Below are 24,178 nucleotides of genomic sequence, written 5' to 3'. Positions count from 1 at the left end.
TCGTGTGTAAGCAAACTGATGGAACGCATGGCCCTTAACCGTCTCAACTGGCACTTAGAAAACAGCAGTGCTTTTCCTTACACAATGGCAGGCTTTAGATCACATGTTAGCAGTCAGGATACCATGCTTCGTATCTTAGAAGATGTGTATCAAGATCACAGTCTCGTAGAAACCAGAGTATCGCAGGTGTAGATATACAAAAGGCGTTCGACCACGTGAAACACTCCGCTATCCTCAAGAACCTCTTGACTTTGCGAACCGGCGCCCGCCTCTACAATTATATTAAAGATTTTCTTACTGGTCGCTCTATACAAATTCAAATCAATGGAGAGCTTTCAGCGCCATACCCTCTTAGTACAGGAGTTCCTCAAGGCTCAATTCTATCACCCACTCTCTTCAATATTGCTTTGCTCGATCTGCCTGCCCGGCTCTCTTCCATCGCACTACTCGAATACAATACGTATCCAGCTTTTCTGGACACGAGGGTTTAGTTCGCGTGAATGCCACCACGTGGCGTACTCACCTTAAACTTTTCAAACTTCCCGCGGTGACGCGCGATGACGTCAAACAAACAAAAATAAAAAAAGTAAAAGCTATCCCTGCGCATTGAACTTCGCCACAATGCATGTCCCGCCGGCGTTATCAGTGTTCTTGATCAAGCGTATTCGCTCGTCGCCTGGAAATTGCTCGTCATCCAGCGTTTACTCGCGACGAGCAATTCTTGATTCTGGGCTTTTGATTCGGTTCTTTTTTTTTTCTTCTCTTTTCCTTTTCTTTTTCTTTTTTTTTCATTCTACGGAGTAAAGAAGCTAGCCTAACCGTCAGAAGCACTTCGGGGCAGCCTTTCTTCAATCGGCATACATTGTTAACGTCCGAACATCGCACCGCGCCTACTAGAGACCCCGTCGTGCATGGATTTTGATTTTCCCCTATCGAATTCGTTAAGGTGCACACAATGATTTCACTAGCGACTTTGCAATGCGCACTCATGGGCTATCGCCGCAGCTGCAAATCTAGATGTGCTTAAGTATTAAGACATATACATGGATATGTTGTTTTCACCTTGACACAAAAGTCACGAAACAAGAATTGAGCAAACTGTCCCTGTGTCGTCGCAGGGTGTGAGAGGGGCTAGTTGGTATTAAATGCTAAAGTGACTAGCTCATGAGTGGACACGGGACACTAAAGAGACGACAAGGATAAGCGCAAACTTCCAACTGGGCGCTTGTCCTTTCCTTGTAGCGTCTTTAGTGTCCCCTGTCCACTCTTGCACTAGTCACTTCAGTCTGTGTCGTCATCCGTTAGCATGCTATGGCCGAAGCTGCTCGCAATATTACGTCACATTTACTGGCCACCAGGCCAGGTACACATTTGGGTACGACATATACAGTACTTGCAGTTAGTTTCCAAAGTAGTCTCCTATGGCGGCTATCCACGTGCGTGAAGCAAGAACGCTATTTAAAATTATTGTGCAGTAATATATGCGGATTTGTATGTTCTCCACATTCTCTACCATGTTGCCGTTCCGCCTTTATTATATAGCCGCATTGTAGACTAGCAGCTATCGAACGCCATAAAGGCTATCCACATATTCAACCCTTAATGACCATCGGTTATCTTCCCTCCTCATTACATGTCCTGCCCATGCCAATTTCTTTTTCTTGATTTCAACTAAGATGTCATTAACTCGCGTTTGTTCCCTCGCCCAATCTGCTCTTTTCTTATCCCTTAACGTTACACCCATCATTCTTCTTTCAATAGCTCGTTGCCTCGTTCATAATTTAAGTAGAATCCTTTTCGTAAGCCTCCAAGTTTCTGCCCCGTAGGTGAGTACTGGTAAGACACAGCTATTATACACAGACTGGATTCCAAGGGAAGGGAAGCGTAGCAGGGGGCGACAGAAAGTTAGGTGGGCGGATGAGATTAAGAAGTTTGCAGGGACGACATGGCCACAATTAGTAGATGACCGGGGTTGTTGGAGAAGTATGGGAGAGGTCTTTGCCCTGCAGTGGGCGTAACCAGGCTGACGATGATGATGATGATGATGACATATTCAAGGACCTCACGCGCAACTCCTGACACTTAATTGTATTCAAGAGTTGTGCGACTGCCCAGGACATCCTTAACGAATGTTACATAACGCTTTATGAGGTTTTACTTGCCAAAACCACGATTTCATTATGAGGCACGCCGTAGTGGAGGATTCGGGAATAATTTAGACCGCTTGGAATTTTTAACCTGCGCCTAACCCTAAGTACGCGGGTTTTCGCATTTCACACCCATTGAAATACGGCTGCCGTGGTTGGGATTCGATCCCGAGACCTCGTGATTAGCAGCCGAACCCAATAAAAGCTAAGCAACTACGGAGGGAAAGGAATGTTGCCAGTAGGAGGAAGGTGACAGCGAATGGGTACCATCTGTCCAAGAATGACACCGTAGAATGCACTGTATTCAATGTGATGGAGTCCGCGTCCAATATTTCAGACCCGAGTCATACTGTAATTACTGACGACCAGGCATCTCGCTAATACGTGCAGTCGTTTGACAGCTGCCGAGCGCTGGCGTCGGCCACAGGACCTACATGACCTTTGTTCAACACTTGCCGACATTCTCGCCTTATTTCGCACCATTGCGTTTCAGCTGAACTGCTTCAACAGCCGATTTATTTGTGCCAGAATTTGGCCACCCTGTCAACGTTATGGTTTCTTATTTTTAAGTCATCTTTTATATTTAGGCTAAGGCTGTCGTGAAATTTCCAGCGGTTTCCCCTTTCCCAAAATGCCCGCATTTTTGTCGGCCTCTGTTAATATTTCGGAGGATTTTTAATAGACGTGGAAACCATTGCATGGCCCCCTGGATAAGCTGCTTAAAAAGTCATTTTATATCCCTGAGGTCATGTGCAAGCTTCCGCCTTCTTGCCGTTCATCAACCTCCTGATTTCCCTGTCACCTGTATTCCATTTTGACGACTCCATTCCCACGGAAGTTGGCGACGATATGTCCATGGGATTAAAGCCATTTAAATCAATTCTACTGTGGATACGACAGCCGCTTTTGCTCACTGTGGATGGAAATGTTGCGCTAATGAGCGCCATTCTGAAGCATCTAAATTGATAGTCACAAAATTATGCGGATCCCACGGATGTGCGAATCGATGTAAGCAAAGCTTTCTGTGTTTGTTGTCATTGTTAAACATAATCTCCACAGAGTAGTCAGGCACCCTCTAATGAAATGCTGTCAATGTTTGCCCGATTACGCCCGCCATTGTGATGCAAATAAACGTAACTCCAACTCATTTTCTCAGAAATAAACGCTGAATGAAACACTGACGTCATCCTGAACAAGATCAACAAGCGCCCTAGTGCTCGATCTTATGATGCCCCTATTCGTAAGCTTATATTCGTGATGTAGTTATTTGGTTGGGGGGGGGGGGGGGGGGGGCGAGAGCGATGTGTTTTTATACCGTGGGAACATCCCTCTGACGTCTCTGATGTGCTCGTTTTTATTCTCAAGTACCCAATGAAAACTGTAATCGCTGCAACTTCATGATGTCCTGGTGGCAGGCCACCATGGCATGTCGCGCAAGTATGACCACGCTGATTCATTTGGGTTGGCATATACTATTTGGTGCGTCATACTTCGCCACATTCATTTTTCAAGCTATACCAGAGCTTGAAAAGGGCGGCCAACTCACTACGTCCCTTTCCTCTGTTTACTTCCGCAAAGTGTGTGTCTATCGCTGTGGTTACCAAATACGCCCAGCGGTATGCTACCACTCAAGCCTTTCTGTCGGCTGAGCAACTGAAGTCGCAGGCTTTCTTCAACACGGCGTCGACGTTCAATGTGGCTATCCTCAATTACTTTTCGCGGACTTCGCTCACCGCCTCCTCTCCAATGAAATCTCCTATACTACTAGCTCCTGCTAGACACAACACAAACACGCAACGACCTTAATGAAGTATCTATAACACGCTAGTTGACATGCTGTCGACGTATATTTCCGCTGAGCACCGGGATTGGAGCGTGGTCCTGTGTATGGTGACATTATCGGTCTACAGCTTCGCTCAACAACACCGCTCATTACTCATCACTTTTTTTTTTTGCCGACAAGAGTATAGCGTATCTCCTCTGAATGTACTTTCGGCTTTAAGTGGGACCTTGCACGCCCGCTTATTCTGTTACGTTGACGGCGACCGTTGTCGTCAGGCTGCCGCCTAATACTGAGCGTCGCAGTCACCAGAGTGCACAGAAAGCTGTCTTCCCAAACAAACCACCGGGATTCGAGCCCATCTCCCAAATGCAGCATCTTGCATTTGGGAGATGGGCACTCTAACCATTACGTTACCACCTGCCTCCACCAATTTCCGTTTATCTGCTTTCCCACTTCTCGTTTTTGCCGCAGACGCAGGAAGAACGGATGTAGAAACGAAAAAAAAAGTAAAGATTGCTTGAGCCGCCAGTGACGCATGACTTTAACTTTGGCAGGTTACCCTCATCGGAGCGCATGTAGGCTTGCGGCTTCGTGCAGATGGTGGGTCGCCTTAGCATTACTGTAAATTTGCTTTCACCAACTCTTTTCAGCTAGAACTGAAACGCCGGACAAAAATGAGACCTACCGTTGAATATTTTTCTTGTTTTCTAGGTTTAAAGCAAAAATGCTCATTAACGCAAACAGTGATTTTTTTAAGAAATGGCATAAGGATACTATACTTCAAGGACATGTTTTGTCAATACGGCCCGGCACCACGTATCGACGAAAGGGCATCACAGTGCCGATGCACGCGTCAGGTTGCTGAATGAAGAAAACAGGAAACGACTGTTTTTCAGTTCTCGCAACATATTGTACACAGAACACAAGGCACCCACCACCATGACATAATTTTTTTTTTGATAACAGCGACACACAATGCCGGACTGATATACTTCCTAAAGGGGTGTCATTTTATTTTTCATCGCAGAACCGCAAGCACAGTTGCGTCGCGCGTGCTTGCAGCCACGTACTGTAGCCGTGCTCCTTTCCCTCTAACAATATGGCCGCCGGCGGCTTCAAGCGCTCCCGTAGGTGGCGGATTGGACTGTCACCCGAGAAGTTTAAAAACATACCCTCTTTGCATAGAAACGACGGCATGATTGTTAACATCATTGCTCTCCAGACTGATCTTGATGAGCTAACTCATTGGTGCGGTAGGGCAGATGGTAATTAACGCAGACACAACTATACATCTTAAGTTTACTTCCGCTGCTAAGACGATTCCTAATGCCCACACAGTTAATAATACTATCATTGAAACTTCAGCGTCGGTAAAATACCTCGGTGTAAATTTTTGCTCTTATTTATCCTGGAGCACTCATATTGAACTGATTACTACCAAAGACTTAAAAAAACTTGGTCTTCTTAAACGCCGACTACGCCAAGCCAACCAGGATACAAAACTACACGCATTCAACACGCTAATCAAGCCTGTGATAGAATATGCACCCGTGATCTGAAACCCTCATTATACCTATCTTGTTAACATGTTGGAATATATACAAAACAAGGCTGCTCGATTCATCCTTTTCCGTTACTCTCGGTATCAAAGTGTAACAGTACTGAAAATATCGCTCCGTCTCCCGTCTCTGGTCATGCGCAGAAAACTCAGCCGTTTATCTTTTTTCCATACTCTCTATCACAGCAACACACCATTCGCAAGTTCACATCTTCTCCTGGTGCCGCACACACCGGCTCATGTAGATCACATGAAGAAGACTAAACCCATTTTCGCTCGGACAGAACGATACAAATACTCACCTCTGGTCCTGGCTATTGAAGAGTGGGATTCGCTTCCTTCTAGCATTGTGGCTATCGCTGGAACATCATCATTTCAAGCAACTCTTTGGTCCCCCCCCCCCCATACTTAGAAAATTCCACTGTAGAATGATGTGCGTTTTTTTTTTCGTTTCTTTTTTCAGTGTGTGCGTGTGGGCCGTAACATTCCGTGGAATGTTAGATGACATGTTTTGGAACTTCTGAAGGTGCGATTTTTGTTTTGTTTTGTGGGATTTGCTACATGTGCATTTCTTCAGTACCTGTTCCTAGCCATTTCTTCCCCTGTCAACTTGTACCTGGCTTATTAACTTGTTTATTCTTGTCTTCAGCCGTTTATATTCTGTGTTGTATATTGTTAAGTTTTCTTTGATGAATCCCCCCCTACGTAACGCCCGCATCGGGCCTTTAGGGTGTTGAAATAAAATAAATATTGTTGGCTTGGATATGTTTGGCACGAGGCCCAAGTCGGTACCCTGTCTTCTAACGCGTTCTTTTGTTCTCGTCTCTGTCTTGAAGTTTCTCCGCTCTCTTTCATTCTCTCTTAATCTTTTCCTTCCCACTTCCCCTACCCTGTGCAGTGCTGTTGAGGTGTCCTCCTTTGAGAGACAGTTACGGCACTGCACTTCTCTCTTCCCTTCACCCTTATAATCACTACACACACACACACACAAGGGACGCGCACCGCAACATGCTGCAATGGTGCTTGCGTTGCGCGTATGTAAGGTGAAAAACGCGGTTCTAAAATGTCTGTTCACTAACTTGTGCAGTAAACCCATGTTTATAATATTCGCGCAATAGTAAGAGTCACGAGTATGGCAACCGTAACCGCAAGCGTTCACGTTATAGTCGTAACTTGTCGCGACAGCGTAGTTCAAATCCACTGACCCTGCCACTAAGAAATACGTGGCGAGGTATGGCTGATGAATAATTAACTGCGAAGATTGGTTTTCAGTAAACGTTTGTTACCAAGAACGGCGGGTGCTTATACTACCGCAAATGACGGATGCTTGGCGGTCACTCCAATCATTTACTCACCACATCACAGATCTACACTAGAATTCAACTGGTTTCACCAACTCTTGCTTATATTCTCCCGCCCCTAAACTGCGACTTCGCCTGCCACCCGGCCTCCAGCTTTTCCTCTTTGTCCCCCGCTTCTTTCCCAATCTGCTGAGACGTGCTTCCACTGGTGCTTGGTCTTCTTTTTTCTCAATAAATGAAGGCATTCATTCATGCATTCCTATGTTACTGCAGAAAATAGCGTGTCTTTATCTACATAACCACCCTGTCTCTCACCTGGACTCTCCAATCGCAAAACAAAGTTGCGGTGTTGCAAATGACTGGGCGTCACGTATACAATTTTCTAGGAATGGCCAGTAGCACGGCGGGCAATTTTCGGTGGGTGACGAGACAGTATATAGAACACCTTCTCTGCAATATCCACACTCAGTGCTCTGCTTCGTGAGCTACTATTAGCTCTACTACGAAGTACGAAATGAAAGAAACCTAGCTGGGCTGGTCATGGACAGCTCTTTTTGGATTCGTGATGCGTCGATATAAAATATATATATTTCGTATATAAGCATAAATGACAGCGATATAAGCGAGGTGAGTTACGCTAGCTCGTTGGTTTTGACTAACGACGCTCTTCATGCAGCACTTTAGTCTTATGCGTGTTTGCGAGCGGGAATGAAAGACAGGAGGGTAACACGCCTTCCTGAAATAAAACATTCGGAATAACTCTTTGTTTGACGGTTAGACATATGTTGAGGACCCCCGATACGAATCACCTGCAAGTCTGTATCAGCTTGCAAAGAGGAACTCAGATTAAACGTTGTCAAGAGGATAGGCTTTTAATTATCATAAAGATATCTTTATTGAAATTCCTTACCATGAGGTGAAAGCCGACTACTAAGCATTTATATTTTCTGTGTTATTAAAACGTCCTGTTAATAAAAGGTTGCTGTGCTTTACAGCCTCCTAAATTAGGTTATAAAAAATAAAAATAAATTGAAGCGGTAAGTGTGTAAACGCAGACGCAAGAAAAGGCCTAGTCCGTTTCCAAGTATTCACTCAATGAAGATGGAGCGCCTCTATACTCTCACATTGTAGGGATGTCAAGAACAAAACACTTCAAAAGAGTGAGTCACGAATATAACTCATTAAAAGGTGAGCTTTCGCTGGAAAAGAAAACGCTCAAAGCGCAACGATGGCTGCGCGCAAAGTGCTTCCTCTGATTCCGATCTGCGGATCAAGGCATCAGTTCGTCAGACTGAAATGCTCGAACATTGCAGCGCAATCCCGGGTCGTCAAATGTGACGGCGAATGTAGGCCAGTATTCGCTTCACGCGCGCAATCTGATAAGATAACGCTCTTTCGCTATTGAATCCGTGACAACATACTGGATATTAGAAACACATGCAGGCGCATCTTGAGCTAACTGATAACTCTGGAACTGTGGTTAGACGCTAAAAAAAAGCCTCCCCCCTAAAAAAAGAATACAGTTGCTTTCAATATTAGCTGAAACATAGTGCTTGTCGTTTAAAAAGGGCCTCCAATACTGCACAGCGGCGCCGACATACAAGAAATTCAAGCGCGAACTATCAAACCAGCGTATCGTGGTTCAATGTATCCCAATAGTCCAGGGGCCAGTTCCACCACGGGTACTGTGTCGGAGCTCATATTTCATGTCAGCATTAATTGTCACAAAATCACAGTATTTTTTCTTTAGATCTTATCATTAGACAGCTAAAATACATCCAGCCAAATCCTCATCTTAATATTTCAGTACTTTTCGTTCTAACGTACACATCCGTGCTGATTCATATGTTACAAAGTACTGAAAATGTACCCTATGCTTTCCTCCAGGCAGCAGTTTTTATTCCATATGATGCCAGGAAACCGAGCCTGATGCCACCAACGCTCAGGAACCTAATCGGGAGCGCGCACAATGTTCCCGCACACCTTGTGGGATGTACCGTAGCGCTGAGGTGCTTCTTGTATAACATATGAGAATCGGTTGTAAAGGCAGTCGTGCAAGGTTGGGCACATGTGCTTAAGCTCATGAAGTTGATTTGTGTCAAGATAACCTGTCCAAGCTTTCACACTTACTTTATAAGAAGTCTACAACACCATCAATATGCCGGCTGCTTTTAACTGCACGAAACAAAACTATTGAAATGATACAAACAATGTTAACATCATTTTATCATTCGAGTGTTCAGATTGGTAATCTCCAGATGCGGAGTAAGTTGACAAGTTGTTTGCGTAATTAACAAAGCTACGTTAATTATATTTTCAGTAATGGTTCTTACGTGGCTAAAGAAAATGAGCAGTTTGGAGCCCGTCCACGAGATTATGCAGCCAATCGAAAAACTTTCGACTAAACATGCTTCTGTAAGAGCCATGCGAACAAAAATGTTCCAAGTAAACACTCTTGGAAGGCGTAACTGACGCAGAAAAGGAACATCTGTAAAGCCACAGAAAGAACAGCAGTTCACGACGGGACACAAAGGAGGAACCACACACAAACTGCGCTAACAACTTCAAATGCTGTTCTTTATGTGATAATGAAGCAACTAGACCATCAGTCATTCCTTCCAAACCTGTAAAGTCAACCTGACCACATCTAGCCTTTCGGGATGCTGTCATCAACAGTATTGCCCCGCGAACATATTCCCCGTGGCCTTATAGTCGCGTTCCATTTTTATTCATGCTCTTTGCTCGAAAGTAAGCAGTTTAAAGTTTTGGTGTCAATGCGGCAGTGTACGTGTGCCGCCGAAAGCTTGCTTGGTCGCAGGAGCGATGCATGACTCAATGATGATGCAGATTTAGCGCGTCGCTGGCATCAAGACAATGCGCTGCCGCCGAGGGAAGGAAGATAACGAAAGTGAACAGCTTGGTAGCTGCTCACGGAGCCGTGCCGATGGGGACGGTGCCATCATCACAAAATCTGAGCCGGCGATATTGATGGCTGCAGCGTTTTTGTTTTCTTTTATACTTTTATTCTTTTTTTTTTACAGCGAAGTCGTTAAGAGGAAGCTTTAACACGGGCCCTACTCCGACTCCGCCTATTCAAATAGATGTAAAACGCCGAAACGCTTTTCTTAGATAACCCCTGGACCGATTTTAATGAAATTTGTTGGATTCGGGAGAGAAAGATAAATTCTAGTGACTATTGCAAGCGGAATTTCTATTTAGGGCCTGAATTTTGGTAAAAGATATTCAACAATTCGAAAGTGTGAAAAGTACACAAGCACGAAGTTTACAAATTATTAACTCCACATCAAGAACTGATATCGCGGTTCTGTAAACAGCATCCATTAGACAATTCCAATATGCCGATTTATATCTTACGTGAAGTCGTTACGTTGTGAACAAGGGTTGTGGAAAAGCTGTGTTTCCATATTACTAAATTTTTTGAGATTCATGCGTAATATATCAATTTTGTCTGCTTTAGATGTGCTGTTAGATGCAATGTACATAATTTTGATATCAGTTTTCATTGCCGAAAGCGAGTTGTAAACTTGATGATTTCGTTTTCTTAAAATTTGCAATTTTTGACAATTTTGAATAAACAAATGATGACCTAATTCAAGAATTCGAAACCAACAGACACTAGATTTTAAGTTTTTGTTTTAAATGCAACAAACCTTGTCAAATTAGATGGAGTGGCTGTCGAGAAAAACGAATTCTCCTTTTACGTTTATTTAGATAGGACCACCAGAGCTAAAGCTTCCTCTTAAGGGCTACTTTCCCCCCTATCGCGTCCGCGTGTAGAGCCAAATCCCGAAGATAGCGTAATACCGGCCCGACCCGCAGCGGTGGTGAAGCATGCGTTCAGCGCTCCCCATATGTGGGCTGATCCCGAATGTAACGATATGCCGGGGAGACCCGCGGCGGAGATGAAGCAGGCGTTAAGCACTCCCCATACGTGGGCCGATCCCGAAGACAGTGCAATGCGGGGCCGACATACGGTGGAGGTGCAGTTCGCCATTAAGGGACCCACATACACAGCTTTGCAGGTCATGTTTCTTCACAGAGTGGAAGGGCACTGAGATTTTTTAGTTATCCGCGTTTACCCTGCATGCGTCTGCGATGAAAACAAGAAGCAGGTATGCCTGGAAAATCTAAGGTGGTGGAAGCAGGTGGTAGCGGAGAGGTTAGCATACTCAGCCCCTGCACGTATACTTATATCTGCATTGACATGGGTTCATGGTAGTGATAGCGACGAAAGCTCTACTTTTTCTGCGTACTCTAGTCATTGTGAAACTAAGGATGTGCTTAGCATGCCCAGTCACTGAATGCAAATTGCAGCAGTTACGAGTGGTGGAATCCCGCTGGGGCTGATTGTGAAGAAAGCTTCCTTTCTCTGTCCACTCTCGCGATGGTGAAGCTAAAAATGAGGAGGAGGCCTGACGGACACAACGTTGATCGTCACCATAATAGAATGGATGGACGACCTGCGGGAAGGACAAGGCACACCAAGTTTTTAGCACTTAACTTGTCCTACAGTAAAGCGCTACAATGGCTAGTATGCCCTCATGGGAATGGTAGACCAAACTGCTTCTCACTGCTAACACTGGACTGATACTAAGAAAATACTCCATCCGCAGGCACCACGCTACACTGAAACTAGCAAAATAATGTCAGTTTATAAACTGATATTGCCAATTATCTGGTGTCCTTCTTGTGTGTGTGGAGGGCATAAAGGTCCTGGCAATGAAATGGTAGTATCTATGTTTTTGCTGCAGTTGCACACAAACAAAATCCTTTGAAGTGATCCGACAGCGATCTACCGGCGGAGAAGACCAACCCACAAATTAAAAATAATTGCTGGTTTCAGATCTTCCAATTTACTTTGCGCTTAGCTACCATCTGTTATATTCTTCTTTTTGTGCTCTTATAAAGAAGAAAACTCCACATTACTACAATATCAACAACCGTACACAAAATAGACTGGCTTTGAAGCTGTGACCACGCACCGCACTTTTCTACATTTAGCACATGTAGTATTGGGGCAACACGTTTGAGCAAAATGATTAGGTTTTCGGTCAAAGCACTGTGACGGGCGGGAAAAACTCGTTGTCATGCCCGGTCGAAACAAAACCATCTGAAATCTTATTTACTTATATTCATTTTTGAAAAATCAATATAACCGTTTATACATTTGCTTCGTATGAGTTATATACTAGCTTGCCTCGTCAATCTCAAAAATGTATTCTCTTTTCGGGAGACGGCCTTCGTGAAAAACGACGCAACATGACAGTAAAACATCCAGCAAGGCTCTATCCAATGATTGGCGAAATAGTGCACTTAGAGCGTGTCGACTAGCGTGCAATGGAAAGTTGAATTATGATCGTTGTAAGCTTGTGTTGCGTCTAGCACGCGTGAGTAGTGTTAACGATGACATCCGTGTGAAAATGGTCAGCTCGGTCTGCGATTTGTTCTTGTGGATCTCCACATTGAACGTAGCAGTCGTCACGATGAGAGCACTCCTGTGACATTATTAGCTCAGTGGGCTGGGAAGGCTCGAGTGGTAGCTCACTTTGAGGGGTATTGGCTAACAATTATTAATGTACGTACTTTGCGATGATGAAAACGATGCAGAAACACCGCTGGTGTTGTCTAACTATTCGTAAACAGGCCCCCAAATTTCAATTGGCCCACCCCAAACATTAAGTAGGCTCACCCCCAAATTTCAAGTAGGCACACCCTCAAATTTAAATTGGCCCATCCCCCAAATTTAAATTCGGCCACGCCCGATTTTCTTTTCGACCAGCCTTAAACTCAAATCCCAATCCCAAATTTCAATTGGGCCACCCCTAATTTTCAAGTTGGTGCATGCACGCCCGAATTTCCATAAATCGACGTCCAAATTTCGAGTCGGCGCACCCCAAAATTTAGGCTGGTCCACCCCCATATCGCCCCCAAATTCAGATTGGACGGCCTCCACAACACCACCAAATTTAGGTTGGCCCACTCCAATACCACCTGCAAATCGAGGTTGGCCCACCCCCATATCCGCCCCAAACTAGCGCTGGCCCACCCCTCAATCACCTCAAATTTAGGATGGCCCACCGCAAATCACACACCAATTAAGGTTAGTCCACCCATAGATCACCCCCCCAATTCAGCTTGGCGCAGCCGCACATCACCCCCATGGTTAGGTTAGCCCGTCCCAATGTCACCCCAAATTTAGGTTGGCCCACCCCCATATCATCCCCAAATTCAGGTTGGCCCACCACCATATCAGCCCCGAACTTAGCCTGGCCCACCCCTCTATCACCTCAAATTTAGGATGGCCCACCGCAAATCACTCCCACATTTAGGTTAGCCCATCCCCATAACACCCCCGATTCAGCTTCGCCCAGCCCCATGTCACCCCCATGGTTAGGGTGTCCCACTACCCATATCCCACCAAATTTAGGTTCTCCCGCCCCCGTATCATCCCCAAATCCAGGCTGGCCCACCCCCCATATTCCCCCAAACTTAGGCTTACCCACCCACATATCACCTCAAATTTAGGTTGGGCCACCCCCATATCAGGCTCAAATTCAGCTTGGCTCATTACCATTTCACCCCAAATTTAGGTTGGGCCACTCCCATATCACTACCAAACTAAACTTGGCCCATCCCTGTATCACGCCCAAATTTATGCTGAGGCCACTTCCAGTTTCAAATTGGTCAGCCCAACCCTTTTTATAAAGACCTATGTATTCATATGGGAAATGCGTCAAGTTTTTTGGCGTTACAGACACGATTTTGCACGATTTTGCTACCAAATTGCAGGGGTACTCGCCAAAGAATGCTGCGCATTCAAAGCAACTGCCCCGAACGAGCGACGTCATATGTTGATCCTAAATACTGACGGCTAGCCAAGCTAGCTTCTCTGTAGAGCGACCGGGGCAGACACAGCACGGGACATTTATTCATATGGTTTTTTTATGGCCACACCTACGGATTCATATCACTTGGCTGTAGGCAACACATTAACAGTAGCTATTAATCCCCACGCTGCACGTCTTCCCCTAGTTGGTGCATTTCTTATTTGGATGAATCTTTAGAAATAGTTAACGTTCGGGCAGCGACTCAGCTTAGCAGGCCCTTTGTTCCGCACGAATGTTGCATAGGAATGGCACTGGCCACCGGGTGGCATTGTGGCCCAGGTGGACCTGATTGGCTCGGAGTATGTGCCCTTAAGGACAGGCGAAAGTCGTGAAAACGGACCTTCCAGAAGAACGCAATAAGAATAGCCATTTTGTTCTCCCAGGTTCCACGCTACAAAGCACTAAAGTATTTCTTTTTTGCATAACACAAAGCTATGCGCAAGCTTCTAGTTAAGATGTCCAATGAATAAAATATTCATAAATGCGATGACCTAACTAATGAACACGACACTGCCATGTTTTAGGAAGGAAAAATAGAAAACATAATATTTCAGGAGAACCACTGGAAAACCGGAACCGAAAGCAAACCATGAGTTTTGTGTTTCTGCCATCTGGTGGGAGACTGTAAAACTAAGTCCCATGCGGCTTTATAAAAAAAAAAAAAACTGCGCCGCTGCAAAACCAGAACCGAAAGCAAATATTGGATTTTGTGTTTCTGCCATCTAGTGACAGACTATAAAACTAGGCCCTATGCGGCTTAAAAAAAAAGTGCGAAGCGGGAATCGAACCGCGGTAACCGCGACGGGAGACGAAAGGTTCGCGCGATTATACCACTCGGCCACGGTTTCCGAGTCTTCGCCGAGCGGTACGCTTATGTTTTTATAGATACCTCGTGAATTTTCACAACAGTGTTACAAAAAACGCTTTTGGGAACAGTGTTGCGCCATGTATGGAGAGTCGCGATAGGCATCAATCGAAAGCTGAGTCTCCGAACTACATACGCTGCACTGCGTATTACGATAGACGTCGTAGGTTAATTACAGGCACCGTTCGTGCCTCGAAAATCGTGTACAAATTTTCGTCGTTTCCATAGGCTTCCATTGCTAAACCTTTAACCGCTGTGGGAACAAAATTCTTACGTGCCATAGCGTGATCACTGCATTTGGATCGTGTGGATTGTCTTCCAGAACACGTCTGTCGCCTGCGTTTTTCGATAATCGACCTGCAGCTTTTGTTGTTCGCGAAAAACCCGCTCGTTCCATTGAAAACGCGCTAGCTTCGTGCCGGGGCCGCTTGGGGCGCTAGTTGGTACGTGTCCAGGAAAGCTGGATATGATTTATGCGGACGATATTACTATATGGTGTTGCAAGGGGTCCCTAGGAGAACAGGAGCACACTATCCAGTCAGGCTTAGATACCATTCACGAATACGTTAACGGTATTGGGCTTAAGTGTTATCCAACAAAATCTAAGTACATAGTAGTAACTAATCAAATAGGCCGCCGCGCGGTAGAGCAGCGCCAAAGCATCAGTCTCCATATCGAACACACTCAAATACCGCGCCGATCTAACATCAAAATACTGGGCTTCATCCGTCAGGATGACGGTAGAGCTGAAGTATGGTTGGAAAAAACAATCCCACAACTAAACCATATATACCACATGCTATCTAGAATAACACGTAAACACAGAGGACTAAAGGAGCAAGAACTTCGAAGGATTATTGAGGCGCTTGTCTACTTCCGTGTGCTCAACCAACTTTCATATCAATCTCTCACCAAGACCCAGCACTCCAAATTAGAAACGGCGCTCCGCGAATATACGAGATGAGCTTGAGGAGTACCCCGATTTACCACAAACGACCTTGTGGCCGCCACTGGGCTTTTCAACACACTTGATGAACGCATTACAATTTGCAGACAAGCGCAAATTCAAAGGCTTGAAACATTCCCACAAGGGCGCAAACTGCTCGAATATCAAGGATACTATACAGGTGCTCTACCCGCTTTTCCACCGTTGTATTCACCAACATGGGACTCAATACCCAGATTCACGGTCCTACCCATACCACAACATATGCAGCCGCACAAACACGAAGCTCGCCGCTGCCAGTTAGTCGAACAAGTAAATAGGGAAAAGCCACTACCAGACACTACGTATTATTATACGGATGCTAGTCACTCGGAGAGTAAATGTCTAACTGCAGTAGTCGGCCCTGACTACGACCATGTAAACGTACACATAGGAGTTCCCGACCCATCCGACGCAGAGGCTCTTGCTATTCTCGAAGCAGTCAGCCGGCCTCATCATCTTACCCAACGCATCTTTATTCGCACCGATAGCCAAGATGCATGGCGCATGTTTCGCGACAACTTGCTACCTGAGCATATACACAGCCTACTTCAATGTCACTTGGATGCACACCCTTCGCTCTGTGTTACCTTGCAGTGGATACCTGGGCACCAAGGCATGGGGGGAAATCCCGAGCTCATGAGTTCACCCGCGTAGTTAGTTTTGCGGGTCCCCCATGCCTATGACCATCCTAATTTAACCCAAGGGAACACTGAAAGACTTTGCACAAGGAGCGCACATCACTTTTAAAGCAACTTCGCGCGATTGCCGTCGCCTTTATTACTCCTCCTGCTAACCTCTCGCGAGAAGACAGCGCTATTCTCCGAAGACTTCAAACAAACTCAATAGTGACTCCTCTTTTCCGTCACTACATTCAAGGTCTACCTGGGCCACCGAAATGCCCGAACTGCATAGAATATCCGTCCCTAGAGCATTGTCTATGGAATTGCCCTCACACTGAACCCAAACTGCAGTCAGCCCTCTCTAACATTCCCACTAACATCAAGCCACGGTCATGGACGGACTGGCTCACTCCACCACCCCATGCAACTAACATTCTCCTGCCGGTGCTTATCTAGCACGTCAGAGACGTGTTGGGTGAGGACTGGTAGCTGACCGACCAGGGTTGAGCGCCGGACGCTGGCGTACGACTATGCTTCATTATATTTGATATGGACGTACCGCTTGCGAAGCGGCCGCCAGCAGCTGTCATTGCGTGGCGTTGCACTTACCCATTTTGCGACTGCAGACTACAGCCAGGAAGCAGCAACCTTTCCTACCACAAGTAAGTTTGTGTTTCAAAGTCCTAAAACATACATTTCTATGAGCCCATAAACAAGCAATGCGTAATGAAGCCTTCAATAAAAATGGATTATCAGGCCACTGGAAATACATCTTTCTATGTGTTGTATCAGTAGTGCCTTCTTTTCCTATTCTTACGTTCCACATAGCACGTAACGCTACAGCGCCAACCTAACACTTAACGAACCAAGGTCAAGACGGTCAAAACACGTTATTTCAACGTTTACGATGCCGTCGCTTTCTCGTCAGTGCTTCGCCATCACACTGCGGCACAAACATCGGCCCAGCCGCTGGCAGAGCGTGCTCTCGCCACTTCGAGCAACAGAACAAAGGCAGAAAGCTTTGCGTAGCACCGGCCCATTGCGGGTTATAGCACGTGCGCTTGGAGCGAAACTAAAACTGCCAGAAAATACCTGTAGACTAGTTCGCCAATCAACAAAATGCCAATCCGTAGCCTGTACTTCCCCATCATTCCCATGGTGGTTGAACGATCGCAGCGCCAGATTTCCCTCCTGTTATGGCATAGAGTTTCTCCCTATAATAACTAGAGGGAAATCTGGCGCCACCGTCTATGGGAGTTTAAGGGGGCACCGTGCCGGCATGGGAATGATGCTATATGTGTCTGCGAGACTCGTGTTGGCTGGTGTTGTCAGAGGCTTCGTATAAAACCTGGATATATGGCTACACAAATAACGTGTCCTCAAAGTAAAAGCTTGATAAAATGTTTCCATTCACGTATATTACGTCTTTACTCACGTACAATGCATGACCAAGAGAAGAAAAGCAAGAACAGACGACAAACTGTTTCAAAGCGAGCGCGAACCTTGTCGTCTGTCCTCCAACTTTAGCAGCTCGCTGATACTTTTTACGTAATACATGGTCGTATATGCAATAACAAGTTCTCATAGTTAAACAAACATGTTTTTGCATAATAATAAAGCTAAAACAGCTTTTCACATGCTGTTTTAGTAGAAACTGAATCATTGTGACAGACGGAACGGTGCTTACCAAGCGCGTCTTCAAGGTGTCCAGTCTCTCCAAGAACGATGCCAATCCGAAGTCACAATATACCGGCATTCCTATGCATACCACAGCGCAGCAGCGCCAGATTTCCCTCTATGTAATGTAGTGAGAAACTCTATGTGTTATGGGCATGTGAAACTATATGTCTGGGTGGAACGGTCACTGCACTTGAACTGCAACGCTGCCGGTTTTCATTCTGTCTCATCTAATGCACGATTGAGGTACGACACGCGGAACGCCGCAACTCCTCACCGAGCCAGCGTTGTGGGACGCGTAATAAACGCTAGCACGCGCTTGTGGCTGTGCTGCTGTGCGCTGCTATTCATAGAGTTTCTCACTATAACACCTAGAGGGTAATCTGGCGCCACCGTCTATGGGAGTTTCTTAAGGGAGCACCGTGCCGTCATGGGAATGACGGTATATGTGCCTGCGAGGCTCGTGTTGGCTGGTGTTGTAAGAGGCTTCGTCTAAAACGCGGATATGGCTACGCAAATAACGCGTTCTCAAAGTAAAATCTTCATAAAATGTTTCCATTCACGCATATTACATTTCTACTCACCCACGATGCATGACCAAGCGAAGAAAAGCAAGAACAGACGACCAACTGTTTCAAAGCGAACGCGAACCTTGTCGTCTGTCCTCCAACTTTAGCGGCCCGCTGATACTTTTTACGTAACATGTGGTTGTACACACAATAACAAGTCCTCATAGTTAAACAAAACATGTTTTCGCGTAATAATAAAGCTAACACAGCTTTTCACGTGCTGTTCTAGTAGAAAATGAATCATTGTGACAGACGGAACGGTACTTGCCAAGCGCGTCTTCAAGGTGTCCTGTCTCTACGAGAACGATGCCAATCCGAATCCACAATATACCGGCATTCCCATGCATACCACAGCGCAGCAGCGCCAGATTTCCCTCTAGGTAACGTGGTGAGAAACTCTATGTATTCAGCTAGTGCGGTGCGCGACTCGGGTGTCGCGCCCGAGTCGCGTATTCTTATAACAGTCTCAGGAGCTCCAGGGCAACGCTCGCTATCGCCTTCAGTGCTTCTCCCGTCGGTCGAAAGTGCCAAATGCTTTTTGACGACGGCTTTCATTTCGATCAGCATGACTTGGTCTAAAATGACATGTAACGTTAATTTTATGTCACAAAACTGAGAAACAATATTGCTCATATCTTTGTACTGAACACACGCCTTACCTAGGTATCGTTGTGTGGAAGAAGCCATGATTCAATTATTCAAGCATGGGTCACGTGTATGTCGTTTTCTCGCCATGTACAACGCAATCGGAGCTAAATTCAACCTCCCACTCCTTCGGAGAGATACGGCCAATGAATGGCGAGCACTCGCATTCCACTGTCTGCCTCAGAAATTTTCAGGTGTCCCCATTGACTAGAGAGAAGGAGGTCCGGACAGAATCGAGATGTCCTTCTAACCTATGTCATAATGAGAGAAGTCCACAGCACTTAAGCTCTGCATTTGGCACTAAGTGTCGATCGATGTGCCTGAGGCTTCTAAGGTTACGCTCGAGGTTACACTACTTGTCTGATGGCATGGTTAACATCCCAAGGCAATGACGAGCTATAAAATATACCGAAGCGGTGAGCTCTGGTTTAATTTTTACCTCAAGTTCCTCAACGGGCGCACAAAAACTCGGTGCACGAGTGTGCTTTTGCATTCTGCTCCCAAACGATGTGTTCGCCACTGCCGGCAATCCAACCCGTGGCCTCATTTTCATAGAACGCTATGGCCAACGTGGCTGTTCATCTGACAAGGGATAGTTACACTGACCTTAAGGGAGCTGTGTCCTCCTCCCAGTACAGCACTCTCCCGTGTGGTACGGCCGACTGGGACTTGTTCCTGCCCGCTTGAAAAGCATGCGGCGACGCCTTGGAAAACGTGGCGCTGACGGCGGACTGAGGCGCGGCTGCTTGCGAGAAAAGCGGCTGCGACGGCGGACAACCAGGGGGTCGGATCTCCTCGTAGGCGTCCAACACGATGCGCCTGCCGCCCCCGCTTGCTGAAGGCTGGTCGGCACCAATGCGGGTGGATGCCTGGCTGCCGGCAGCCGTGGGTGCCACGCCGTCGCGCAGGAAACCAGACGGTGCCTCCTGCGAGGTTGTTGGCGTGCCCAATGAATTTTCTCGCTGCATGCACTACTTCTGGCGGTATCATTTTCGGACAACACTTCACCTTCCAACTGAACGACATTGCAGAGCTCACAAGAACATGTCTACAAGACACAAATCCCTAACGCTGTACTTTCATCATCTGATGATCAATGCTAAGCAGCATTGTGCTTAATCGCGATGTGCAGTTGAACGGCACGTGGGGAAGATCATCTGGGAACGCCGTGCGCAAGTGACTTGGCTTCTTCTGGCAATTTATATGTCTGGCTTGTGCGAGGTACTTACGTGTTCGCTTCGAGACGGCTTCCACTTACGCTGACAGTTCTGCATCAGAAATCTATGGCCACATCGCTGAGCTAAACTGCGATAGGCGAAAGCCTATCTATGACTGCCTCTGTTGCTGTTGTCTGAACTGTTCTGCGAATGGACGCCGCCGTGGCTGCGAGCGTGGGATGCAATCACAGCCATATGGCTGCACGGTTTGTCGCCGATGTGCGCGCACCGCCACGCGCACGTCCGCGCTCTCCCACGCGCCCACTCGCACAGCGCTACTGGCGTGGCGCCTCCTCTCCTTGCTTCTCTCGCCGGTGATCACCGCTTTCATGCGTTCACCGCCGACTACGCCCGGGCACTCATGAGCCACTAAAGGCTTACGCCTTAATACACATTTGTGTTTCTTACATTAGGTTGGTTTTAAAGGGTCAAACAGCGAGACGCACCTGGAAGCGTTCCATTCGAGCGTCCGGACCGCTGGGTGAGGGCGCTCCGCCTTCCAGGATCTCCTGGACTCTGTGGCGGTGCCTGCCGCCTTCGGTCCAAACCTCTTCGCGGCGGACAATGGTTCCCTGCGTGGGCGATGTTTCCGGGGCAGCGATGCAAGGACACGGCTCGACGTAAGGAACGGGCCACTCCGCCGGAAGGCCAGCGACACAAGGGCCGCACCAGTACCGATAGCCTTGCCGCGACCAAGGATCGAATGGCTCTCCAAGGTCTCTGTTCGCACATTGTTGCATCGTGAGATTTGTCGAGACTCAAGTAGCCGCAATAATTATTGTCTGGCATGTCTGTGTGCTGACGATTTTATAAAATCACACAAGTGTCAAAACATTGGGCTGTGCATACGACCACTTAAGTAACTGGAACAATGCTTGATGTTACAATTAATTAGCATCCGTGAATACATTTCTCCATTTCTCGCTTGCTTTATCTTCACACCACTGGGCAGGAAAAAAGCAAAATGTAACTAATGCGGCTTCTACGAACAGAACGTGAAGTCGTCTCTATAAAGACATGTCTAAGATATATAAACGAATGCGAAGTTGCAGTTTTGAACATAAGGCAGCTCTTGCGGACTCTCGTGCCTTGTAGTGCATGCCCCCTAGTTTGGCTGTGCAAGTAGCGCTAACCATCCGGCATCTCTTCGGAAATGGTATGTGGATGTATTGACGTAGGGGTCCAGTGGTTTCCGTCCCGCAGTTTGCTTACATTATGGGTTGCAACACGCAAAGCGACTACTATCCCTGGAAGTGATGGTTGTTTATGCCAAAATATATTCAGTACGGAAGGCTTTGATGCACTCAAATTATGCACAATGGTTATGATGGAAGGAGACGCCGCTTGCGGAAGTGAAGTTGGAAACGAGTCTGAGGAAGTGTGGTAAATATTTCGGACAAATTTCAAATGTAATATGCTCGGCTAGATGAGTTTTGTTCAGGAGAAAGCGCTAAGGAAGACGATAGAATGGTTTCTGCTAACGTAAGGAAAAAGAAACGCCATCGCTACTACCGGCATCTGGCAGGGAAGAGTTCATAAATACGTACCTTCTTTATGCGAAGCGTGCGCAAGAACAAATAAAATATGCGCAGACATAAACACGTGTATTATTTCCTGAAGGTTTGGCTAAACTTATGCTTTTTATCAACGCTTTTTCTGCACAAATGCCATCTGAACAGTATGCATGGAGGCGTGTATCCATTAATTCCGGTAGGCTGGAATTTTAATTTATGGACTGATTATGCCTTCCAGTTGCCTACAATTCGGCAAAAGTGAAATAAAATGATGGGAAGCACTATGTTGCGCAGTACTCACACTTCCCTGAAATTTTAGTGCTGTCTAGCGCAACTACTGGGACGTGTGATAACTACCCTTCAGTGACCTTTGTTTTGCATGCCGAGCTATATGCGTACCCTGAAGAAGCCTTATCATCTTTTATTTGTCACTGAAGTACTTTGATGGCGGCATCATCCGAAGCTTCGCCACGCTAGCCTTGTTTGTATTCGGTGCCTAAAGTTCTTATTTCTTACAGGTTTCGCTCTTATTGTTATGCGTGGCTGTATGGGCTCCAGCAAGCGCAGTTGAGATTCAGCGATGACCATCTGTTCTCTCTTTCAGTGTCGGTTTCTTCGTGCGGCAACTATGCTTGATAGTGAGTGTAGTTACTATTATTTAAGAAGGTGACTACTCGAATGCAAGCTTTCACGCACCTTGGCCGCCCTTTCTTTCGTTAGTTTCGTTATACAACATTTCGTTATACAACTGGCCATTGTATAACCAAACAGTGAAATCAAGCGACATTCGGTATTTAGCCAATGCACATCATGTCAACATAGGTAAGCCCTCTACAAAAAGCTTCAATCGTCCTAGAAAAACACAGAAAAGCCTCCTTTCGAGCCATCCACCTGTAAACCGGAGCAACCACATCGAAACGGTGCGCTATAGCACCGGTAGGAAGTAATTTCAACCTTTAGATTTGTCGCGGTATTGTTTATTCAGTTACTCGCCGTCGTGGGTGTTGTTAACAAAGCCCTACTGAGAAAAAAATGTATGGATATCCATTTCTCTTTCGTTTTAAGCACTGTACGGCAATAAAGCATAGCTTGTGGTCCTAGGCACCGCGAGCTACTTGACGGCCGTTGGCACTAAGAGGCGCAACATGGCCTGGCAGCCGTCGTCCAGCGCTCGGCACTTGTCGCACCGCGAGCTCCTACAGAAAGGGAATACGCACTGGCGGGTACTCTTCATAAGCGTGGTGCTACGTAAAGAGCAGAGTTGCTTTCTGACGCCTTTGTGCAAAAGAGGAGCACGTGTGAGCCACTTACTCGAGGAAGGCGTCGTCCGGGAGCGGATAGTAAAGCTCGTGTCCGCACAGATCAAAGGGTCCGTAGCCTGCATCGTAGTCGCAGTCCTCCGGAGGGTATCCAAACCGGGGCTCCCACGGGGTATAGGGGGACTGCCGCTGCTCCCTGGTCTCGACCACTTTCGTTGACGTGGTCTCCTCGACGGCGACGGGCCTCTGCGAAGGATGGCGACCCTTGCCCCGGCTGCCCCGCTTGCTTTGCGAGAAAACCTTCCTCGGCTTTCGCCTGGTGAACGTTTCTTCATCGTAGCCTTCCTCTTCTTCATCCACCTCATCATCGTAGTAGACTCCTCGCCTGCGGCCGCGAAGGGGACGAGACACACGACGTCCTCCAGGCGTCGCCAGGCGGCGGTCGTCGTTGCCGCACGTCTCGCACCGCGAGCCCGTACGTTCCGCTTCGGCGCGCCGCGGCCCGCACGCGGTGCACTGGTTGCTGCTCTTTTGCGCAGCAATGCAGGCTTCGCATGGTGGCTGCTGTTGCGGCTGAGGCCTAGCCTGAACCGACTGCTGCTGCTCGGCCGTGAGCACGTCGAGCAACACCTTGGCCAAGTCGGTGACGTTGAAGCCTTGTCCTGTGCCGCCGCCGTTGCCTCGCGTCCTGTTGTTCTTCCTTCTGGCTGCCCTCTCCTTGGAACTCTTTCTCGTGGCCGACTCGCCCGTTGGAATGGCTGCTACGGGCTCGTGCTGCGCTGCGGCACTCTGGCGCTCCCCTCCGGTCCCTGACGCTGAGGCCTTGGTCGACTCGGGCGGCTTCGCGCTGTCGTCGCCTGCGGCCCTCGCAGTGGATTCAGCAACGGTCGTGGCTTCGCTAGTAGTGGTGTGCGGAACTTCGTCGGCTTTCGCCATCTCGTCGTAGCCTCGGCGGGTTGTCCCGCTTCGGGTGCTCCTCTCGGTCGGCTCGGGGGAATACGGGTCCTTAAACGACTTTTCCTTCTTAGCCCTCGCCTTCGTGCCACTGGCGGATTTCTTGCCCTGCGGGGGCCTCCTTCGCTTTCTCTTTGACCCTGCAGTAGTAAAAGCTTGCTGACCTAACTTTA

General features: G+C 47.1%; 1 protein-coding gene across 1 annotated transcript in view; it reads right to left on the bottom strand.

Moving 5' to 3' along the window:
- LOC129381992 (uncharacterized) overlaps window positions 1-21,028 on the bottom strand; it is a 39,318-nt gene extending 18,290 nt beyond the window's left edge. The window contains exons 1-2 of the mRNA XM_055065312.2: window positions 20,725-21,028; window positions 19,668-19,987 (exon numbers count right to left, since the gene is read on the bottom strand). Coding sequence (XP_054921287.2) covers window positions 19,668-19,987; window positions 20,725-21,018 — 614 coding nt within the window. The 5' untranslated portion in view covers window positions 21,019-21,028. The remainder of the gene's footprint in view (window positions 1-19,667; window positions 19,988-20,724) is intronic.
- Window positions 21,029-24,178: the final 3,150 nt, after the last annotated feature.

The sequence above is a fragment of the Dermacentor andersoni genome, chromosome 10, assembly GCF_023375885.2.
Source record: "Dermacentor andersoni chromosome 10, qqDerAnde1_hic_scaffold, whole genome shotgun sequence".
NCBI classification, from domain to species: Eukaryota; Metazoa; Arthropoda; class Arachnida; order Ixodida; family Ixodidae; genus Dermacentor; species Dermacentor andersoni.
The sequence above is the reverse complement of the archived record's forward strand: the minus strand, read 5'-3'. Positions and strand labels throughout refer to the sequence as shown.